Below are 20,633 nucleotides of genomic sequence, written 5' to 3'. Positions count from 1 at the left end.
GTGATATAACAGAAATGTTAAGCCTGAAATTCACAGATTAGAATCAGGCTTCTATAGAATGAAGTCCATCTGGCTCCTTCATGGAGTTGAGTTACACTGAAAGGAGCAAAACCTACTCAGATCTGGGTTTGGGTAGGATCTGTGGTCCACCTCCTCTCTTTATTTAGCACATTGTTTACGTTTGTCCAGTGTGGCAGTATGTGCCACGATTTTAGATCTTGATGCTCTTCAAAAACAGCTAGGTAATTCTGGTGCAGGAAAACGCTGCTGTAGCACCTCAAGTGTCTTACCTTTATGATCTTCATTTTTATTGCCACCCAAACCCTTTGCGGCATAGATGACATCACCTGAAATATTAAAATTCCTACTATTTTAGATTATCTTGTTCATACTTACTTTTCAGTTTAATAAAATGTATTAAATTTTCTCAGCTCAGCTAATTTCTTTTAATCACTTCAATTTCAACATTTTAAAATCTAACACTTCAAACTCATCTTTCCTATTTTAATGCATAGGTTTTTTTGTTTGTTTGTTTGCTTACTTTTTTTTTTAAACTGGGATCGAAGCCAGGCGCATTTAACCACTGAGCAATATCCCCAGCCCTTTTAATTAATTAATTTTTATTTTGAGACAGTGTCTCGCTAAGTTGCTGAGGCTGGCTTTGAACAGGCAGTCCTCCTGCCTCAGTCTCTTGAGCTGCTGGGATTACTAGGGATGCATGAGCCATCCCGCCCAGCAAACTCAGATATTTTAAAATGAATACTTTCAAGTTTTCTGAAAATACACATTAACTGAGATGCTCTACTTTTTCATTTTGTGGAGAAATGGTGAACTTATGGCATTTGGTAATATGTACTGCAGATAATGGAAAGATCTATAATTCAGAAAAACTCATTGAGTAACCTGGGTAGAGAAAAGACTGAAAAAGATTGAGGACAGAAAGCTCAATCAGGATGGAGGCTAAGCAGGTCGATTACAATTTGGATAAGGAGAGGGAGAAAGGCATCTACAAACTGTAGATAGGGAAGCTAGAGGCTGAGGACTCTTGACTGATGTACTGCGGTGTTCTAGTGTAGGAAAAAAAAAAAAAAAAAAGCTTTTGCCGAGAGTGATCTGTTGAGTATTCTTTTTCGAAGAAAAAAGTGATAATTCGATGAGTTCAGCTTTCTCGGTAGGCTCCCGAGCTACCTGCCCAGCCCGCGTGCTTAAGTGTTTTATTTAGCAAGGCTTTGGAGACCACTACCTCAAAGGTTTAGTTGAAATAAAAGTAATAAAATAGCGTATCGGACACTGTCAGGCACTGCCCACGTGGTGAGTGCCTCCTTCTTCTCGAGGCTCCCTGAGCGGCTCATTTCTTTGCTGCAACGGCGTCGGTGCAGCAGGGAAAGAGCTGGGCAGCGGTGCGCTTGGTGCAGGCCTTGCGAAGGCGGCACCCGAGGTGGACACGAGCTGGCAGCGCCTGTCCCTGTGCCTCCTGCGCTACCGGCGCACAGCGGGTACTGGCCACGTGCCCGCTTAATTAACGATTGTAAGACGAGGGCGCCGGAGAACCTTGAACTGTGCAGTTCTTGAGACTGGAAACACACGAGTGTCAGGAGTTGGAGTACCAATAAAGTTTAGCTAATTAAAAAAAAAAAACCATGACAACTACAAACCCTTTCCTCCCTGTGACGTGTCGACACGTGGCTGCCAGAAACCCGGAAGTCTCGCGCGCTGGCCAATCAGGCCTGGGATCTCCGCCGCGGCTGGCCAATCCTGAGGCGCGCTGCACGCCGGCCCGCCTCCGCGCCGCGCTGACAGGTCGCTGACCCGGCGGGCGGGGCGTTCTCGGCGGCTCGCCCGCTGCCACCTCTCTCGGCCGGGTTCAGCCATGGCGCCCAAAGGCGGCTCCAAGCAGCAGTCGGAGGAGGACCTGCTCCTGCAAGATTTCAGCCGCAACCTCTCGGCCAAGTCGTCCGCGCTTTTCTTCGGGAACGCGTTCATCGTGTCCGCCATCCCCATCTGTGAGTGCCGTGGCGGGCTGGGACATGGCGGGCCCGGGTGGCGAGGCGGGCGCCGCGCTCGGCCTGGTTCCGGAGGCGCGTGGCTCTGCGCTGGGCCTCGGGGCGGGCGCCGCCGTGGCAGATGCAAGGGTCGGAGTTGGCAGGCCTCCGGGGAGGGCGCGGGTACCGCGCTGGAGCGAGTGGGCTGCGGCCCCTGCACACGCCGCCCTGGCCTCCGGAGCCGTAAGGCTGTGGGTGTGATGCGCGAGAGGCTGGCGCCTGGGCGCGCCCGCCTAGAGCGCTCACCGTCCGAGGGGCACCCTCCGTCCTCCTTCCCCAGATGTGCAGGAGCGCGGTCAGACCACAGCGGGTCGGCGGCCGCCTTGTGCAGACTAATGGCTCCAGGCGAGCGTCTCTGGACTCTCTTGGGTGAGGACTGCGACCCAGGCCAAAGCGTTTGTAGACTTCAGGGGTTCCGAGTTTGCTGCTCCCACACTGCTGCACCGTGTTGGCAATCGAATCCGAATAAAACGCAGCGTGCACTTGCTGTGCAGTGGAACCGCCGGCCCGACTGAGCCCCTCTTTGATCTCGGATAAAGCCACGTCAGCGAGTAAACCGCGGGCTTGCACTGCACGTGCCGTTTTGAGATGGCCGGGGTGCAGCTTACCAGTATCCCGGTGCATGACCTTTGAAGTCTCAGTTGAACCAGGAAGTTCTGAACGGAGATTACTAACTCCTTGAGTATCTCATTTCTGAAGGCTATCATTTAATGTGTGGGACTCCCTAATTACGATTTCGTTGTATTAAATTTTGGCCTTTGTAATGGGGTAGTAATATTTTGTTCCTTTTTGTATCTCTCCCCTCCTTTTGTCTTGATTCAGGGTTGTATTGGAGAATATGGCATATGGATCTTATTCAGTCCGCCGTTCTGTATAGTGTGATGACCCTAGTAAGCACTTACTTGGTAGCCTTTGCGTACAAGAATGTAAAATTTGTTCTCAAACACAAGTAAGTATATTTTTAAAGTGAAAATATGAATGTCATGTTGCATTATTTTTACATATTGCTTTTTTTTTTTTTTTTGGTACCAGAGTTTGAACCCAGAGGCTCTTAACCACTGAGCCACATCCCCAGCCCTTTTATTTTTTATTTTGAGATAGGGTCTTGCTAAGTTTAGGCTGCTTGAACTTGAAATTCTTCTGCCTCAGCATCTTGAGCCACTGGGATTACAGGCCTGCAACACTGCCCAGCTATTGTGGGATGTCTTAAGATCCTCTCTGTGTTAGTGTTAGTAAGCATTAGCTTGAAACGTGTGTACACATTTGTCTTGGGGGGAAGGCACTCTAATTCAAGGAAGAGTAGTGAACTGACTGAAGTGGAGACAGTGATCTCTCTGACCCTGCTGTGGAAATAGGTTTCGAGTATGGAATGAGAACAGCTCTGTCCTCACTCATGGGATTCATCAGAAGAACAAACTCACCAAGGAAATTAGCATTTCAGAAGCCCATTGGAGTTCTTTCAGAAAATTGTTCTGGGTTATCTATAAATCATTTTTCAATAAATTCTCTTGACATTTTCACTGCTAGTAACTTTTTCTTGTCTGTATTCAATGTATTACCGTATTTCCTCTATTAAAGAACACACACAATAAAACACGTAATTATGTTTTGTTAAAAATACCTGTTGAAGAAAACCCAAGCCTTATCACAGTAAATTTGTATCTTAATTATAAACAATTTAATATTCTGGTTTCATAAAGGTTGAAATGTGAGGAAAGTCTGGACTTAGGAAACTTAGTAATTGTTATTTCTGTACCATGGTCCTCATGGGAAGCAGGTAGGAATGATGTTTAATTGGAAAAGGTGCCCTTTGAAGTTGCTTTCATGTGTACTTTGGGAAAGCAGCATATTTCTCTGTTTCCTCAATGGGGCCTGTTTGATACACACACACACACACCACACACACACACAGATATACATACATATATATATATATGTATACACACACATATATATACACACACATAGATATATATACGTATATCTGTGTGTGTGTGTGTGTGTGTGTGTATGTATATATATATACACACTTTTTTTTCACTGTTCTGGGAATTGAACCCAGGGCCTCACACATGCTAGGCAAACACCCTACCACTTAGCTACATCTACGGCCCTTTTTAAATTTATTTTGAGACAGTGTCTCATTAAGTTGCCCAGGCTGGCCCTGAACTTACAATCCTCCTGCCTCAGCTTCCTGATTCACTGGGATTATAGGCAGGGGCCATCATGCCTAGGTAGGTTTTGGGTTTCTTTGAGGAAGTTGAATTTTTGCTGAGTCTTGAAGTGCCAGCAGGTTGCGCATAGTGGTTGTCTTTTATCTCCCCAGTGCCCACTCTGTTTGGACACTTCTTGCTTGGCTTGCTCTCGCAGTCCCCATCTGGTCTCATAAAGCAGACGCGGAGGGCTCCTGCCATGCGCTTCGTGAAGACTGTTCCTATGTGTAACCCTTACTCCTACAGCTTATCCTGGTTGTATGGGGTGCAGATTCCAGTGCTGCAGCTTTAAATGTATGACTTAAGTATACATTTTGCCCATGTAGATTTCAGATTCCTGAGCTGGAAAATGGGGATACTAATAGTATACCCCAGGGGTGGTGAGGATTAAATGGGATCTCATGTGATATCTTAAGCACAGTGTCTGGCACATGATACATGTTTAGGTGCAGGGTTGGAGAGGTTGGGGATAAAAGAAATTGTTTTTTAAACGTGGTATTTTTTAAACAATGTTTTCAAGATTTTTTATATTTGAGAAATTAAATATATATGTATATATACATATATTAAATTCTGGAGAGGTTCTGACTTACTGATGTAAAAAAATAAGAAAATAGTCTGGTGTGGTGGTACATAGCTGTAATCCCAATGACTCAGGAGGCTGAGGCAGGAGGATCGCAAGTTCAAGGCCAGCCTCAGCAACTTAGGTAGACCCTGTCTCAAAAGAAAATAAAAAGGGCTGGGGTGTGGCTCAGTGAAAAAGAGGCTCCTGGGTGCAGTCCCTAGTGCCACACACAGGGAGGCAGGGTTGGTTTTGTGGTTATCTCAGCTGGCTGAGTGCTGCTGCTAGAGGGACGGTCTGTGTCAAAGCAGGGGGCACCGAGCGAGGTCTGGGCAGAGTGGTCTTCCTCTGTGTCCTAGTCAGCCTGTAGTCAACCTAGTCAGCCCAGCAAAACTTTTGGAGCTAGTTTATTTCTGTGTCCTAGCACCCTGACAAGCGTGTGTATGTTTTTGTCACTCAGCTGAGAAAGGTTTGTTGTAAACCATGCCCATTTCTTTTCATTAGGTCCTTTATGGCAAAAAAGTGGTCTGATGTTAAGTTCAAGAAACACTTCCTTAGCGCATGGTCTGCTAGAGGTCAGAGACTGAGAAGTCTCTACCTTCGGAGTCCCTCATCTCGGCCATGGGGGAAGCCTTATTTCAGATTTTTTTACATAATAAAATCAGTGAAATGAGGTGGGGGTTTTGGAGTGAAAAGCCTTGTGGGGCCCCTGAGTATCTCTTGAAAGGATAGCTATTTGTCTCCTGAACTGCCTTTTTCTTTAGGTTGTGAGCCTTGTACAGAAATACATTGTTTGAAGCTAGCAGTTTTTTTCTTTTCTTTCTTTCTTTTTTTTGGGTACCAAGGATTGAACCCAGGGTGCTTAACCCTGAGCCACATCCCCAGCCCTTTTTTATTTTGAGACCGGTCTCGCTAAGTTGCTTAGGGCCTCCCTAAGTTGCTGAGGCTGGCTTCAAACTTAAACCCTCCTGCCTCAACCTCCTGAGTTGCTAGAATTACCAGCATGTGCCATTGCCTGGCTTGCAGCTCAAAGTTTTTGTCAATGCCGGTTCTAACTCTGCCTGAGTGAGCGAGATGGAGTCATGTGACCCTGTTTGTGCTCACCTCATGTCCCAGAAGTTCTTGTGGCTGAGTGAAGATTGGAGTCGGCCACCTCGAATGGCTGACTTTTCTCTTGTGAGAAAAGACTGTCTTGATTTCTCCCGTTTCCCCACAACGGACGGAATTAAGTACAGCATGGTCGTGTGGGGATTGGCTGCTTGACGTTTTTGTGGTGGTAGGTAATTTTGGTGTATTTTGCTTGTGGTCAGTTACTATTTTTTCTTTCTATTTATGGTGAACTAGTTGCTTGTAAGAGAACTATGTTGAATTTAAATGTATGGTGTGTGGGTGGCTGTTTTATTTCATCATAGTTTAAATCTTACAACCCCTTCTGATGAAATTCATCTGCACATGTATTTTTTTTGTGAGTATACATTAATTTTTCCTGCCTCTGGCTTGGCGCTGCAGATTCCCGTGAGTCCTGGAGTAACACTAGCCTTTTATTGAATGACTCAGTATTAGCTTTTGGTGGGGCCCTCCAGCCAGTGGATAGTTTAGCTAAGTGGGATGCTCATTCTCTGACCATGTTGTATTATTTCTTTCAAATAAATTGGCCTTTGGTGTGGAATTAAAGCATAACTTTAAGATATTTCATCTGTTAGTTTCCCTTTGTTTATTAAGTCAAGTTTTCTCCCCTGTTGTTTACTTGGAATTAAAATTATTTATCATTTACTGATGTCTTATGAGCTTTGAATAGTTAAATTATAGGTTAAAATAACACGTCGTTATAATGATTCATAATTAAATTGTGCTAATAGCATTTGACTTTTGTATTCATATTAAATACCTAAACTTTGGAAAATTCTCCCTTTTGAGTAGAATCAAAGCACAGAACTAATGAACCGCATCTCAGGATTTTCTCGAGCTGTCTTGGCGCAGCGTCTAATACGCTTGGAACTTCCCGTCAGTTTCTTTTCTTGAAATGTGAAGTACCATCCAGTTGCCGAGGCAGAGGAGGAGTTCGGGTTTTCTGGGAGAGGTGGCGCCCCACACTGGAGCAAGCAGAAACCTTTTTCTCCTTTTCTTTCCAGAGTGGCGCAGAAGAGGGAGGACGCCGTTTCCAAAGAAGTGACTCGGAAACTCTCTGAAGCCGATAACAGGAAGATGTCCCGGAAGGAGAAGGATGAGAGGTTTGGCTCCCTAAGTGTTAGCGGTAGCCATAAAGGGGTTCTGTGGCGAGAGGAAGTTCACGACCTCTGCTTAAGAGAATGTGGGCCCTGAGTGTGGCAGCAGCAGAGGTGGGGTGGGGCCCGCCTCTGAGTCCTCACGACCTCCAGACTTGCCGTGGACCTCTGCACGGCCCCCTTGTTCTTCTGAGGCATGAGGTGGGGTCTTTAGCAGCCCCATTTCACCCGAGGACGCCGAGGTGCAGAGAACGTGGGCAGCCCGCCCCGGGTCATGGGTGCGCACCTTGTAGGTGGTGGTGAGGCCGGCGGCCTGGCCTCCGAGGGGAGGCTGACTGCTCTTCAGGAATCAGGCAGCGCGGGCTTTTTCCTGGGCGGCTCTGCCCGTGGTGCCTGTGTGACCTTGAGCGTGTGGCCTCGTCCGCGCCTGCAGGGCTTGCAGTGTTCCGTCAGCATTTCTAGGTGCGGTGTTTCTGCGTCTGTGCTTCCCAAGGGACATCCAGTTCTTGGATGGAAACTGGGTTTGGGAAAGGAAAGCGCTGGGCTGTCTTCTGTTGCCTGTGCCGTGCCGTGTTTTCTCGCTGCCTTCCTAGTTTTTTCTGCCAGCTACTCTTTGAAGTCTTATTGTACGGCCCACCGTTGGAGTAGCCAAGTCCCGGGACGAATGCGTAGGCTTAAGAGTTGCCAGGTGGTTTGATAGCGTCTTGAGTGTGGTTGTTTTCATGGATCATAAGTTTTAGTATCAGCAATGTGCTTTGTGGGACAGAATTTTTACCATACTTTGCTCCAGAAAGACTTTGTGGGGATTTGTGATATTAAAAAAGAGTAATAAGCCCGGTGCAATGGTGCATGCTATAATCCCAGCAACTCGGGAGGCCGAGGCGGGAGGATTGGGAGTTTGAGGCCAGCCCTGGGCAACTTAGATCCTGTCTAAAAATAAAAAGTTAAAAGGATTGGGGGTGTAGGTCAGTGGCAAAACACCCCAGGGTTCAATCCCCAGTACCACAAAAATTAAAAAATAAAGCAATAATTGTCTAAGATCAAAAACCCTCTTGAAGTTTAAAGGTGTTTGAACAAGGAGTGTGGAGTTAGCGTTTGAGTTGAGTGCCAAGCTTAGTCCTGAGCTCCCGAGCTCCTGAGCGTCTGGGGAAGCGTCTGAGGTCACAAGGCTTTCGTTTCTGATGGGGAGCAGCATGTGGGCCCTTCTGAAAAGAAACTCCTGGCGCTGAGTCTTGGAAGGACTTATCGGGTGGATCCTTGTTTAAGGCACGCTGAGTAACTGAATGAACAGTCTTCTGCGGTGGTTCTGGAAGGCACCAGAGCACAATGAACAACTGCCTCCTGTGAGCCTGTGTGAAGTCAAGGCCACGCAGGCCCCTTTGCGGGGAGTAGCTGTGAGGGCTGCCGCGCGGCTTTCTGGTCACATGTTTTCACACAGGAGTGGAGGTTAGACAATTGAGAGCACTGTTTCCTACGTGGGGTGGCTGTTGGTCACCGCGTTTCAGGATGCTCGTTCCAGCTCCTTGAGCTCTGCGCGCTGCAGACCGGCCTGTTGGCCTGCTGCTTGCTCTTGCTCCTGGGACGTGCCTTGACGTCTCTCCCGTGCAGCCTTCAGGTGGCCCTGACTGGTCGGCCAGCGTTGGATCTGGAAGTGAAAGCTCTGCCACCTGCCGGATGAGCGAGTTAAAAGCAGGCAGAGGCGAAGGTTTCATGGATGTGTGGGTTCTTCCCCGTCATCAGGGGAAATTCGTCCAGTTTGTGTTTCGCTCGCAGGAGCCCCAGTGCAGCAGCCTCGTGGTCTGTATTCACGGTTGACCCTGACAGCTGGGACCAGAGTGGCTTCCAAGAGGTTTGAACCAAGAGCTGCCCAGCTGTTGGCCTAGCCGTGTACCTTTCAGATCTCCCTCAGCAGTCCCTGGGAGTCCATGCTCTCTGCCCCCTTTAAAAATACCCATTCATCCAAGGGTGGAAGTAAGCAGAGTTGGAGATGTATTGACTCTGCTCCAGGTGGGAGTGCGATTTTTTGGTTAACTGATGACTTGTCATTTCACATTGTCTGACGGTAATAGTTGCTGTTTGTTCTTAACTTGGCTCTTGTAGGAATCTCTCCTTGGGAGAATGGCCCCTTGGGAAGTCTTCTTCAAGCTAGATTCCTCCCAGGGAAGCTTTGGCAGAACTGCTGCAGCGAGGGTGTTTGGGGTTTTACTCTTCTTAGAACACCATTGCCCAGGAGACCAGAGAACCTCTACAGGCTGCCAGATGGTGGTACGTGCGCGCCCTGGTGCAGCACGGGGTCACACGGTCGGAGCCAGGCGACCTCGCAGAAGGCGGTTGTGGTTCAGGCCTGGCAGGAGGGGTCAGGGAGAAGTGCTGAGGGGCAGGTCTGTGGTGTTCCGGGTGTTCCCAGCACTGCGTGGTGTTGGGACTGTGCGTCTTGCAGCCAGTGCTTGGTCTTGTTGACAGTGTGAGAAAAAGAGTGGTCACAATGTGTTTCCTCCAGTTTCAAGGCTCATGTTTCTAAATTTACCTTCACATGTCTTTGAAATCAGAAGGGTACTACAGTTAATGGTGCACCTGAAGTCCTTTCTTCCCCCAGACTTAGAGTCTGTGAAAATGTGTCCAGAGTCAGGGAAGTATGGCGTTTGTATCAGAGAGTACACACTTTTCTTAGAGGAGGCTACGGTGGTGATACCCTTCGCGCGGCCCCTCACAGCCAGGCTGGTTGACCTCAGATTAGAACACTTGAGTAGGTCGAGGCAGTTGCTGGGATGCCAGCCGAGGGTGCTGAGGGTGCGGTGGTGCGGGACGTGAGTCATCTGCCTCCAGGGAGGAGGGGCAATTCTTTTTTGGGGACAAAACATCTATAGCAGTGACTTTCAGTCTTTTTAATAATGATCCACAATGAAAAACAGTATATTTTTAAAAACTGCTTCACAAAGTTTAATCAAGCAAGAGGAATAAAGTCTGCCTCACTCAGAGGCGCCCTGGACCTTCCTCTGGCCGGTGTGGAGGGGTTAAAGGAAAGGCTGGTCACATGCTGGCACATCAGTAAGATGACGTAGCAGAAAAAGTAAAACAAAGTAAAAGGGTTTTTATAGAAGTTAGAAACTCCTGGATCAGCAGGCTCTTTGCATCAAGTAATGCCTGCGGAGGGTCCCACTGTGCTTGGGTGTTTCCACTTACAGTGGAAATTGAAGGCTGAGGTCCCAGCCATGAACGCCTCCCGCCAGCGTGTAGCCTGGAGCTCCTGAGCTCCAGCTTAGGGGGAACCTGGGGAAAGATGCCGTCTTGGCTGTGGGCGAAGTCGTGCCAGCTGCAGTTTTCAGTCCCTCCCTCTATTCCTGGCTGCCTGGGAAGAATGGCCACACCCAGCACCTGCAGTAAACAGAGCAAAGAGTCTTCAGGGGAGAAAGGGGGCGATTCTATGCTTAGCCTTGGAAACGGGCTCAGCCCCGAGCACTTTGGAGAACCGTAACCTACAGCAAACGAGAGCCATGTGGCGTTTGGAGTTCTTGACGCTCCTTGCGACCTGCTCTGACTTGTTTCTTTGTCTCTAGAATCCTGTGGAAGAAGAATGAAGTCGCTGACTACGAAGCCACCACCTTTTCCATCTTCTATAACAACACGCTCTTCCTGGTCTTGGTCATCGTGGCGTCCTTCTTTATCCTGAAGAACTTCAACCCCACGGTGTATCCTTGGGAAGGCCCATGAGCCTGTGGAAGCCTGGGAGCAGTAGCCGGTTTGTTTTGACTTGTGTGGGTATTTTAGTGGGAAGAAAAACTGCCCTGGGAGCAGGTCCATTAAGTAGCACTGACTTTAGGCAAGTTTCTGGACACTGAAAAGAACAGATTTTGGTTTGATTTGAACATTTTTAAGTTCATAAATAGTGACTTTATGATAAGCAGGTATTACAAAGCAGACTTGGATTGGATGTGTGATGAGGTCCCTGCTCCTTAAGAGGTTCCAGACCCACCTTCTTGGGCAGCTCCTGTTATGACCGGTGTGTCTGCTCTTTGGGGTTTGAGGTCGGGTGGGTGGCTGGTGTAGTTACACGGACACAAACGAGATCTCATCTTACTGGCGTTTCAAGCTGCTTTTAAATTGAGCTGAGCTTGTGGGCTAGTCTTTTGTCCTTCGCTGAGAGAACTTACCAGAGGTGTTGTCCAGGAACAGGAGACCCCTCCAGCTCGCACCTTCTGGGAGGACTGGAGTGAACCCAGGCTGGGAATGGCCATGAACTTCCAAAACCCCCTTGTTTTGCCAGCTGTAACAAGACGCTGGTTGACAGGCAGTTTCCCTTCTTTGTGTTGGGAGGGGTCAAGTCTCTCCTGCATGTTCCTTGATGAGGGCTCTCGAGGGTTACGTGGGACTCAGATGTGTTCCTGTGATCGTGTCTTGTAGGTTCATCTAGTGTTTAGTTTTAAAAATGGAAACACTGTGATTTTTTTCATTCTCTGCGGCTTCTAGTCTGGTAAATTGTGTTTGTAGACAGTAGGGCTGCATGTCATTGTGATTCTACTGGGAAGCAGTTTATTCTGAAGGAATGAGCTTTTAATTTTGTTGAAAAACTAAGTTTGGGTTCTTAATTTTTCCTTAACACTAAATTCTCACAGGAACTACATTTTGTCCATAAGTGCTTCGTCAGGACTCATCGCCCTCCTGTCTACTGGTTCCAAGTAGACATGTCAGCTTAGCCCCCTGGCTTTGTGTCGATGGGTGGCCTGTGGCATGTGGAAAAGCAGCAGGGTGGTCAGGGTGGGAGACACACAAGACGTTTTTATAGTCTGGAATTTGAGGGTTTAAAAAATGCAACAGAATGTAATTGAGTGTTTGTTTATTGGCTCTTTTTGACAGATTGTTCAAATTAAATGGATTGAAAGGGAAACTCAGCGTACCAGGACATTTATTAAAAGGCGAGAAGTCTTGCAATGTGCTATAATCTCGAGGAGAAAATAACTTGTTTCCTTGATCCGTCAGAGGTCACAGTAACCTGGGCCGAGCTGTTATTATTTATAATGGTAGCAAGAAGTTAATAACTGGTTCTCTGTGTTCCAAGCACAACATTACAACTTTTTTTGAACCATAAATATCAAATGAATCCTCAGGGGATTAAACAGAAGCCTCATGTTTACGAGTCTCTGGATTTGTGATTTGTAATAACTCGAAGTTTAAAACAAGATTTGCCCAGCTTGGGGAAGAGAAGCTTGCGGAAAAGTTCTTTTTTTCCTTCCTTCTGTAGGAAGGGCAGCCAAGGTGGCCACCTAAGAATAGTGTGGAGGTCCGTGAGAGCCAGGAGTCAGCTTGACGCTGCCATGTTGGTGACTGCGGAAGCCACTGGGTCCTGGTTCTGCTGGACCAGGGTCTCATGCCACTGGGTGAAGGCGGAGCCAGGGAGGGCCTGTGCTGCACAGCAGCACGTGGAGGACCAGAGTCCTGCTCGGGGACTTGGTTCTGGAATGCTGAGAACCCTCCCGGGAGCTTGCAGCGGTCCAGCGCCTGTCAGCAGTTCTCCATGAGGGCTGCATGGGTGACCGGCTAGTCTACGGCTTCCTGTCGCTTGTGACCAAATGGTGATCTCTGTAGGCTGCGGGCTTAGCTGAGAGCAGTCTCTGATTTTTGCCAGAGTGTGTACAAATATTATCATTTTCTGTTTGTACTATGACCTGAAAAAGTTTGGGAATCTCTTTATCACTCATGATATTGCTTTCATATTCCTATTAGCTTTTGACTATATCTGTCATTTCCTACAAGGAATGCTTCAAAGGAAATATATTCCTAATCTTGTTTCCACTTCTAAAATTAAGATGAACACTGTGAGCTGGTTGTGATGGCACACTCCCAGCTACTCAGGAGGCCAAGGCAGGAGGATTGGAGGCCAGCCTAGGCAACCAGTGAGACCCTGTGTCAGAAGTTAAAAGGGCTAGGGGTAGCTCAGCAGTGGAGCCCTTGTCGCACGCGTGAGGCCCGGCTGAGGCCCGGCTCAGTCCCGGCACCGTTTGCTTGATGCTGTGGGGTGTGTGGCTGAGCTGCGTCGGGAGGCTGGAGGGGAGGCGGGGCGGCTGACTCTGCCCTGCTGCTCCTCATCCTCGGCCGGGGAGGATGCTGCTGGACGCTGTCAGTTCTCCACTCTGCTGCCTTAGTGTCTGAGTGCCGTTACTGGACGGCGTGGAGAGAATGGGCACTGGGAGCATCAGCAGAGTTAGGCAACACGTAAGAGGTTCCTTTTTATTCTTTCATTTTTCTCTGCTGTCGATTAGAAAGCAGTCACAGTTTTGGTGCGTGGAGCTGAGTACCACTGCACCTGCTTGCTTGCTTGGTGAAAGGAGTATTGGACGAACCAGGGCTGCCAGCCACTCTTAGATGGGGGGAAACTTGCCTTAGAGGGCAGTGTCTGTGTTGTGGGGACAGTTCCCACCGTTCCTGCTGTGTAGCTGAGAGGACTTGGGATACAGGGACTCCACCCGGTATGCTTAAGACTTGGGTTAATGACCAAAAATGCGTGGGATAGCGAGCAGGCGACACTTCTGTCTTGGATGTCCCTGCAACAGCTTTGTGCATCTAGGTTTGATCACGATCTCTACTTCCCATGCGGCCCGATACATTTCTGTGACATCTTCACACTTGAGCTGTTTCCATCAAGGATTTACCGTCCCAGCACTTTGGGGAAATGCAGAGCCTTTCATTGTCAAAAAGAGCTGTGCGGCGCTTGGAATGGTGATGTGCTGAATTAGATTTAAATAGTAAAACCTGCCACAGAATTTTCATCTTAAAAAGACCCTGTACCAACAGCAGGAGAGTAAAAGGGTTTCTTGCTGTAATTGGGATTCAGAGTAATTACATTCTGTTTTTCACACTTGTGTTAGGTAGAAACTTAAGAGTGTTAAACATTTTTATTTCCCTATATTTAGTTTCATCATTTACAGCTTAATAAAAACTGTGAATTGCAATTTATCGTATTTGGTGTATTATTGCAAGGTTGGACAGGATAATTTGAAACAAGGTTTGAAGTTAACTAAAATATGGAGGTGGAATTTATACTCAAAATTCTTTCCAAAAGTCTTGCTTGAAGGTACAATTAGAGCTGGGTCCAGTGGCACACACCTGTAATCCCAACGGCTTGGGAGGCAGAGGCAGGAGGATCCCAAATCCAACCTCAGCGAAAGCAAAGCACCAAACAACTCAGTGAGATCCTGTTTCTAAATAAAAAACAAAATAGGCCTGGGGATGTGACTCAGTGGTGGAGTGCCCTGAGTTCAATTCCCAGTATCTGTCCCCTCCCCTCAAAAAGAGTATGATTAAACTTTGCTCTTCAAAATCTGTGTTTTCCCTGATTTCTTTATGTGATCTGTATGAGAATAAGTACAACCTCTGTATTACATTATTTCACATTAGCGGTCATCTTAATTTCCCACACGGGTAAGCTGTGTTTTCTTGGTTACTGACTGGATATCTACACGGGCGGACGGAGCACATCGCTGCTGCCGGGTGCGGCTCTGCCTTGCTACTTTGTGTGTGTGTGTGTGTGTCAGGCTCTCTGTTTCTGGAGACAGTGAAGAAGATACACACATACACTCACATACGTGTCTGACAAAAGGTTGATGGGCCCGGGTGGTAAGGGCTGGTGGACTCCCGCGGGGTAGTTCACGGTCTCCTGACCGCAGGTGGACTTTCGTGGGGGGTTAGAGACCAGCTTCTCACGGGCCTTCTCAAGCTTCCCTGCACCTCTCAGATGTCTTCCTCTTAGCTGATTCCCAAATTTGGATTACATTCAAACTTTTTTAACTTAAAAGTAGTCATACACAATTACTTAAATAAAACTTAGAGTGTAGAAGGGAAAGGTGGTGCTTAGCGAGTGCTGGACTGCAGCCCCATGGGCCCTGGACGTGGGCTTGCCACCAGTGGGCCGAGTGGTGGCCGCGTTCATTTCCTGGCCCACTCTTCACGGGGCGCCAGCGGCTCCAAGAGTGGCCGTCCGCCTCTTGACTTTGGTGCTGTGTTCGAGAGACGAGTCTGGTTCACGAGGTGGAAGCCAGGCACGCTTCCCACTTGCGTTTCTCCTGCCAGAGGCTTAGGGATCGCTGCTACCCAGGTTACCTTGCAGCTTTTCAGAACATGTTCTCTGCCAGGGAATGCTTTCCAGAGTGAAAAAGGTAGTGAGAGTGCATGGAATTCTTCCTTAGGGATCTCACTGAAATGTGTTAGCTGCTGTGCTGGCCTTAGCAGATGATTGGTATATAAAAAGCTTGGCCGTGCTGCAGCTGAGCAGTGATGTTTGCATTTGCTTTTGATTGGCAGGCTCTTTTAGGCAGCCTGGAGAACTCTAACCTAGACCCCAGGGGAAAGCTGCCATGTCCCCCACGTGGAAGGGGACAGTTTTGACAGGTTAAGTCTCAGTCTTCTCCGACCACTCCTGTTTCTGTTAGGTATTCGGTACAGCCTAACTGCTAGCATAACTTATGTAGGTGATGATTGCCAGTTTTAGGGTGACATTTTATAAGTACTTTTCTATACGTGAAGAACGTACATCTCTATAATGAAAGAGCAGATGGAAACTTGTGGGTTGCACACAATGCTTTTATTACTGTAAGCGATAGGTTAAACGGCGTTCCCATCAGCACTCGGCTGCTTACACATGCAGTGGTTCACTGGATAGACCATACAACGAGCAACCGGGAAAACAATCCACTTCCATCCTCCATCTCATGTTCACGGGCGAAAACTCCAGACTCCTTATGAAACCACAGGTAGTAGTTTCAGCTCTAACATTTTAAGATTTGGACTTAACCATGAAATACGTATTTGAAAATGATAGAAAATAGTATTTTAGGATGTTACCTTTGCTTTCCCTGTGAATTTCAAAGTGACTTGTATATGGGAACAGATGTCCAGCTGGTTACATGTGTCCCCCCGCCACCGCCTTTTTTTTTTTTTTTTTAGCAGTACTAGAGGTTGAACCCAGGGCCTTGCACATGCTAGGCAAGTACTCTACCACTGAGTTCACCTGCCCCGCAGCCCTGTTTCCTCCCTTTTTTAAGATATCCTCACAACATAGTTTTAGTTCTTCTCAAGTGGTGTGTTAATGGGTAAGGAGTTACTGGTAGCAGGCCGGATGTATCTCGATTCTGAGTGCAGCAAGGCTAAGCCTTGATCCGTGCATAGAGCTCTCATGCATAGAGTGTGGTGCTTACAATATGATTATGTTTGCTTTCTGCTGGGCAGGTGTTCACCCAGTGTGTTCTGAGGTGACATAACATTTTTTACAAAGCCTACTTTCATGTTCATGACTCCTCAAAAGTACCAAGATACTGTAAAAGCCCAGTGCTAAACAGTGAACGTTTGCCTTTCTGGGTGTTTTACAAGTTCACTTGGGAAAACTGAGCATGTGCATATTTATTTTTGAGGCCTAAATATTTATACTTGAAGTTGTGCCTATAAGCAATTGAAAGTATAAAGCAGGTTTTAATAAAATGTGTAGAAAATGACATGTAATTGCAGGTACATTTTATTCAAAGCTGTTTCCTAGCAGTGTATCCCTCCCTTCATAAGTGAGCCATCCTGTCTCTGGTTAAGAGTGGGACACTCACCCTCCCACCGTCTCCACAGGGAGTGGACATAACATTCGAATTCCAGTGGACACACTGGATCAACTAGGACAGGTTCAGGCCACAGTAAATATTGAAAAGGTAATGAAAGCAAATGCTTAGGATTTTCTGTTGTCACGACAAGTGAACTAAAACTTGCTCATATCAATATGAAATGAGGAAAAAATGAAAAATCGTTTCTGCTTTTTCTCCCAAGCAAGACTTCTGACTGAAGGTCTCTTCTTATGCCTTTCAGTTGCACCTGGGTTGTGTTCTTGTGAAAAAATACACCTGTCCAGCCTTTAGGTTAGCAGATGCCCGAGGGTGCACATCATTCCCCAGTGCGCTTTCCCTTGCCTAAGCAGGAGGCGGGCCAGCAGGGCGGGGCGGGCTCCAGTCCAAGGTAAGAAAATAGAATGGATTTTCTTGATTGTGAGTTTTCCGATGTGCTTGGGATTTAGGTGCACAGTGGCAGCAACAGCGGACACCTCGATCCAGGGATGCTAGAGGTTGAGCAGCAGGCCACTAAGTGGTTCAGAAGAGTGGCTAGGAACTTCTGTACAGGGTTCAGACTGCGATTGTGCCCATGCAGCTTCTGGGGCTCATGCACTGCCTTAGGACCTGTAGTCCTTTTTGCTGTAGGGCTTGTTGCGCAGGATGTTATCGATCTCGTTGACCACATGTGACGTCATCTTTGGGAGGACCTGGGAGCAGGAAAGAGACAGAGTATGTGGTTAGGAATCTGTTCTGTGCTCGGTGCTGGGCAGAGTCGTGTGGCCGGGCCTTCGTTCATAACTAAGCTCCCTGCTGCATAAGTTCCTCAGGGTGGGCACAGGTGAAGGCCCGTGGGAACAGAGTACGGCTCTGTAATAACATGTGAACCACACGGGGTGTCTTTTCTAGTGGCTGCCTTGAAGTAAAAAAGAAAAAGGTGAAATCAGTACATTTTGTATTCCTTTGTACCAAAGTAGTAGTAGTTGAATATGAAATCATTTAGAAAAATAAGATACCTTGTTTTGGGGGGTGTTTGGCCCTTCTGATCCTGGGAGCATTTTACACTTACTGCTTGTCTGCATTTGGACTCGTCTGTCACCTTCCTTGGACTCTAGCTACCCTGGCTCCAGTGGAGGACAGCTCTGCTCTAGAGACAGGACAGCCCCTCCGGATGGTGTTCAGAGCCCTGGGGAAGGATGCCAGGGCAGGTGGGCATCCCAGGAAGACACAAGAGCCTGGCAGCGGGGAGTGGAGATACGGGCAGCGGAGTGGTGGCATGGACTGCGGACACAGGAGTGGGCAAGCGGGGCAGGGTGCCATTCTACAGAGCTGGGATTTTACCCCTTCTCGGGCTTCTGGTCTGGAGGGACCCCGGCGGACGCTGGAGGTAGTGTGAGGAGTAAATTGGAGGAGGCCAAAGGCCACACATTGCAGTCCAAGCGAGAGACAGCGAGATGGCAAGACAGCGCGGGGGTGGATTGCAGAGACCCAGAGGGTGGTGTGAGTTCAAGACTGATCGGAAGGATACCGGTGCCGATTGTTGAGACTGGAGAAGGGTGGGGAAGGAGAAGTCAGGCGCAGCGTGTGTTGAGGTCAGGACGTGACTTGTGGGCAGCTCGGGACCTTTGCAGTTGCAGGATGGAAAGGAGAATGTGTCGCTATTCACATGGGGATGCACTGAAGCCCAGGGGAGGCCGGGCTCACGTAGGGCCAGCATTTACGTGAGAAGTGGGCGGGGGCCACGCACAAGGCAGGACAGGGAGCGAGGCAGACTCCTGCTGGGATGGTCCGACCCTGCCTGGAAACCCGGGGAGAGGCCGCAGCGGGCGCTCTGAGGTCCGGCCTCACCCTTTGGGCAGTCCTGCTGGCCAAGGTGACCTGTCTCCACCCGGCTGTCCTCAGAGGCCCTGGGGTTTGGCAGGGAGGGGAGCTGTTGCTTCTGGTTAGTTTTCCCATCTGAAGCTCAGGAGTCTGGTTTCCCACCGGCCCTGGATCGCAGAGGCTCTTGACAGTCAAGGTGTTATTTTAGAATTGAGATTGTGACAGACCCAAATGGAGACACCGGATTTTGGGGAAGTTTTGTCTAAAATCTAGTAAGCTAGCCATGAGAGGAAAAAATAACCATTCATTCATTACACCAAAATCCATTTCAGGTAGAAAAAAAGCAAACGTTAAAAAAAAAATCTAAGTACTTGGGTTAAACATGAAAAAATATATAGGTATAGTTTTTTAAGACTGAAAATTTTAAGAGGAGCCGTACTTCAAGAATTTTATGAGATCACCAGGGTGTTTTTTAAGTTGCATCTTACAGCATCCTAAGCTGTGCAGATTCGACAGGCACCCCAGGCCGGCAGTCTGCGACCTTGGTCTTAACTGGAGTGTCGCAGCTCAACTGGGGATCAGGGCAGGCCGAGAGGCCCAGGGGCCTGGATGGGGACCTCGGGGTAGAATAGGCTTTCAATAGGCAACGGTGGTGGTCACTCTGGAGAGAGGCCTCACCACTGTCTGGGGAGCAGAGAGCTCCCCAGAGGCTGGAGAAGGCCCAGGGAGCATGGGGGTGGCGGGGCCATGAGCCTGGATGTGGGGCCTGGCTGCCCAGGCCTGAGGGGGCAGTTCTGTCCACTTTCAGGTGAAGTGGGCAAGGTGGGGACCTGGCAGGAGGCGGGGCTTCTCCGCTCTCCACCTGGGAGGCTCTTAGGCCCGCCCCTCCTCTGCGCGCCTGAGGCCCGTTCCATCCTTGGGGCCTTCCTCTCCCTACCCTGGCCTGGCTGGCACGCTGTGCTTCCCATCCTGCCGCCAGTCCTGCTTCTGCTGGCGCCCCAGCCATCGCGGGCACACTCAGTGCTGGGTGCCTGGTGGTGGGGTGGGAAGGGCCGGTTGGCAGGCCTTGAGCACAGCGGCCCTGTCCTGCCCCCGGGCAGGCCTGCTCTAGAGGAAGTACTTTGGGAGGAAGAGTAGCTTGGACGTGCCCCCTTCCCCCGCCGCCCGGCATGGTCCTTTAAAGCTCAGGCCAAGGGTCACTCTGTGCCTTCGCTGGCAGTGTGGCCTCCCTCCGGGATGGCGCGGTCACCCTGGGTGAGCATGACAGGGAGCCTAATTCCTTCCTCCATGTCGTCTTGTCTTTCCTAAACCTGTGGGTCCAGCCGCTCTCCCTCCTCCTGGCTGAGACGCCTGCCTGTCTCTGTTCTGCTTTCCACACTGGCCATGCAGCGCTGACGCTCAAATGATCCTCACTTAGGGCTAGACTGACCCCTGGGGTCCCCCAGGAGCTGGACCGCCTGCCTCTCCTCTTCACTGGTCCCCCGTCCTCTTTGTGGTAAACTTGTTGGCCTCACTGGCCTGAGGCCGGCAGTGGCTGGGGAGGGCCACTTCTGTCCACTGCAGGCCTTTGTGCTGCTCTGACCAGGCCCGGAGGACACTCCTGGCCTCTCATTTGCTTTCACAGGCGTGTGAGTAAAAGTGAAGGCCTCAGCTAACGTGTCCCAGAGGGGCCTTTTGCAAGGACATTATTTAAAGTAGGCCAACCCATGTCACCATTAGGCGGTTACAACATCCTACTTATTTACTTCATATTCTTTTTCACAATTGAAGCAATTCCGTGTGATTATTTTTCTGTCTCCTGCTGGAAGAAGAGTCCCTTGGAGAGCGGACAACGCGTTTCTTGTGTGCTTTGGTACTGCCAGTGCCTGGCACATAGTAGGCCCTCAGAGACCTTCTGGAGGAAGGGTAGATTCCTTAACTCTTTCTCAGCCAGCCCGTGGCAGCTCGAGGGCAGGACCCCGTGCCTCCTGTCGCAGGGCTCCTGCTGTGGCCCTCCCTGTTATGAATGGAACTGAAATCATGGGGTGGAATTTTTGTTCTTTTGGTACAAAGTGTTCCCCGTCCCTCGCCGTTGTGTGGCCTTGTCTCTTCCCAGTGCATGACTGAAAATGAGAGACGGTGGGGTGGCCCAAAAGGAAGCATTCCCTGCAGGGACCCCACGGAATCCGGAAGGAATTGTGGGGCTGGGCAGAGAT

At 49.0% G+C, this 20,633-nt stretch overlaps 2 protein-coding genes across 5 annotated transcripts in view; one reads left to right on the top strand and one right to left on the bottom strand.

The window, feature by feature from the left end:
• Nucleotides 1–1,822: 1,822 nt before the first annotated feature.
• Ssr3 (signal sequence receptor subunit 3) lies at nt 1,823–13,989 on the top strand. Its single transcript, XM_047564279.1, has 5 exons — nt 1,823–2,003; nt 2,865–2,991; nt 6,950–7,048; nt 10,600–10,731; nt 11,656–13,989. Exons 1-5 carry the CDS (start codon nt 1,871–1,873, stop codon nt 11,720–11,722), a joined length of 558 nt encoding a protein of 185 aa, XP_047420235.1. The 5' UTR covers nt 1,823–1,870; the 3' UTR covers nt 11,723–13,989.
• Nucleotides 13,990–15,940: 1,951 nt separating this feature from the next.
• Kcnab1 (potassium voltage-gated channel subfamily A regulatory beta subunit 1) overlaps nt 15,941–20,633 on the bottom strand; it is a 332,151-nt gene continuing 327,458 nt past the window's right edge. For all 4 annotated transcript variants that reach the window (XM_047564422.1, XM_047564423.1, XM_047564424.1 and 1 more), the window contains exon 14: nt 15,941–17,327. In XM_047564422.1, coding sequence (XP_047420378.1) covers nt 17,238–17,327 — 90 coding nt within the window. In that variant the 3' untranslated portion in view covers nt 15,941–17,237. The remainder of the gene's footprint in view (nt 17,328–20,633) is intronic.

The sequence above is a fragment of the Sciurus carolinensis genome, chromosome 9 (assembly GCF_902686445.1).
Source record: "Sciurus carolinensis chromosome 9, mSciCar1.2, whole genome shotgun sequence".
Taxonomy (NCBI): Eukaryota; Metazoa; Chordata; class Mammalia; order Rodentia; family Sciuridae; genus Sciurus; species Sciurus carolinensis.
This window is presented reverse-complemented; position numbering and strand designations above follow the sequence as displayed.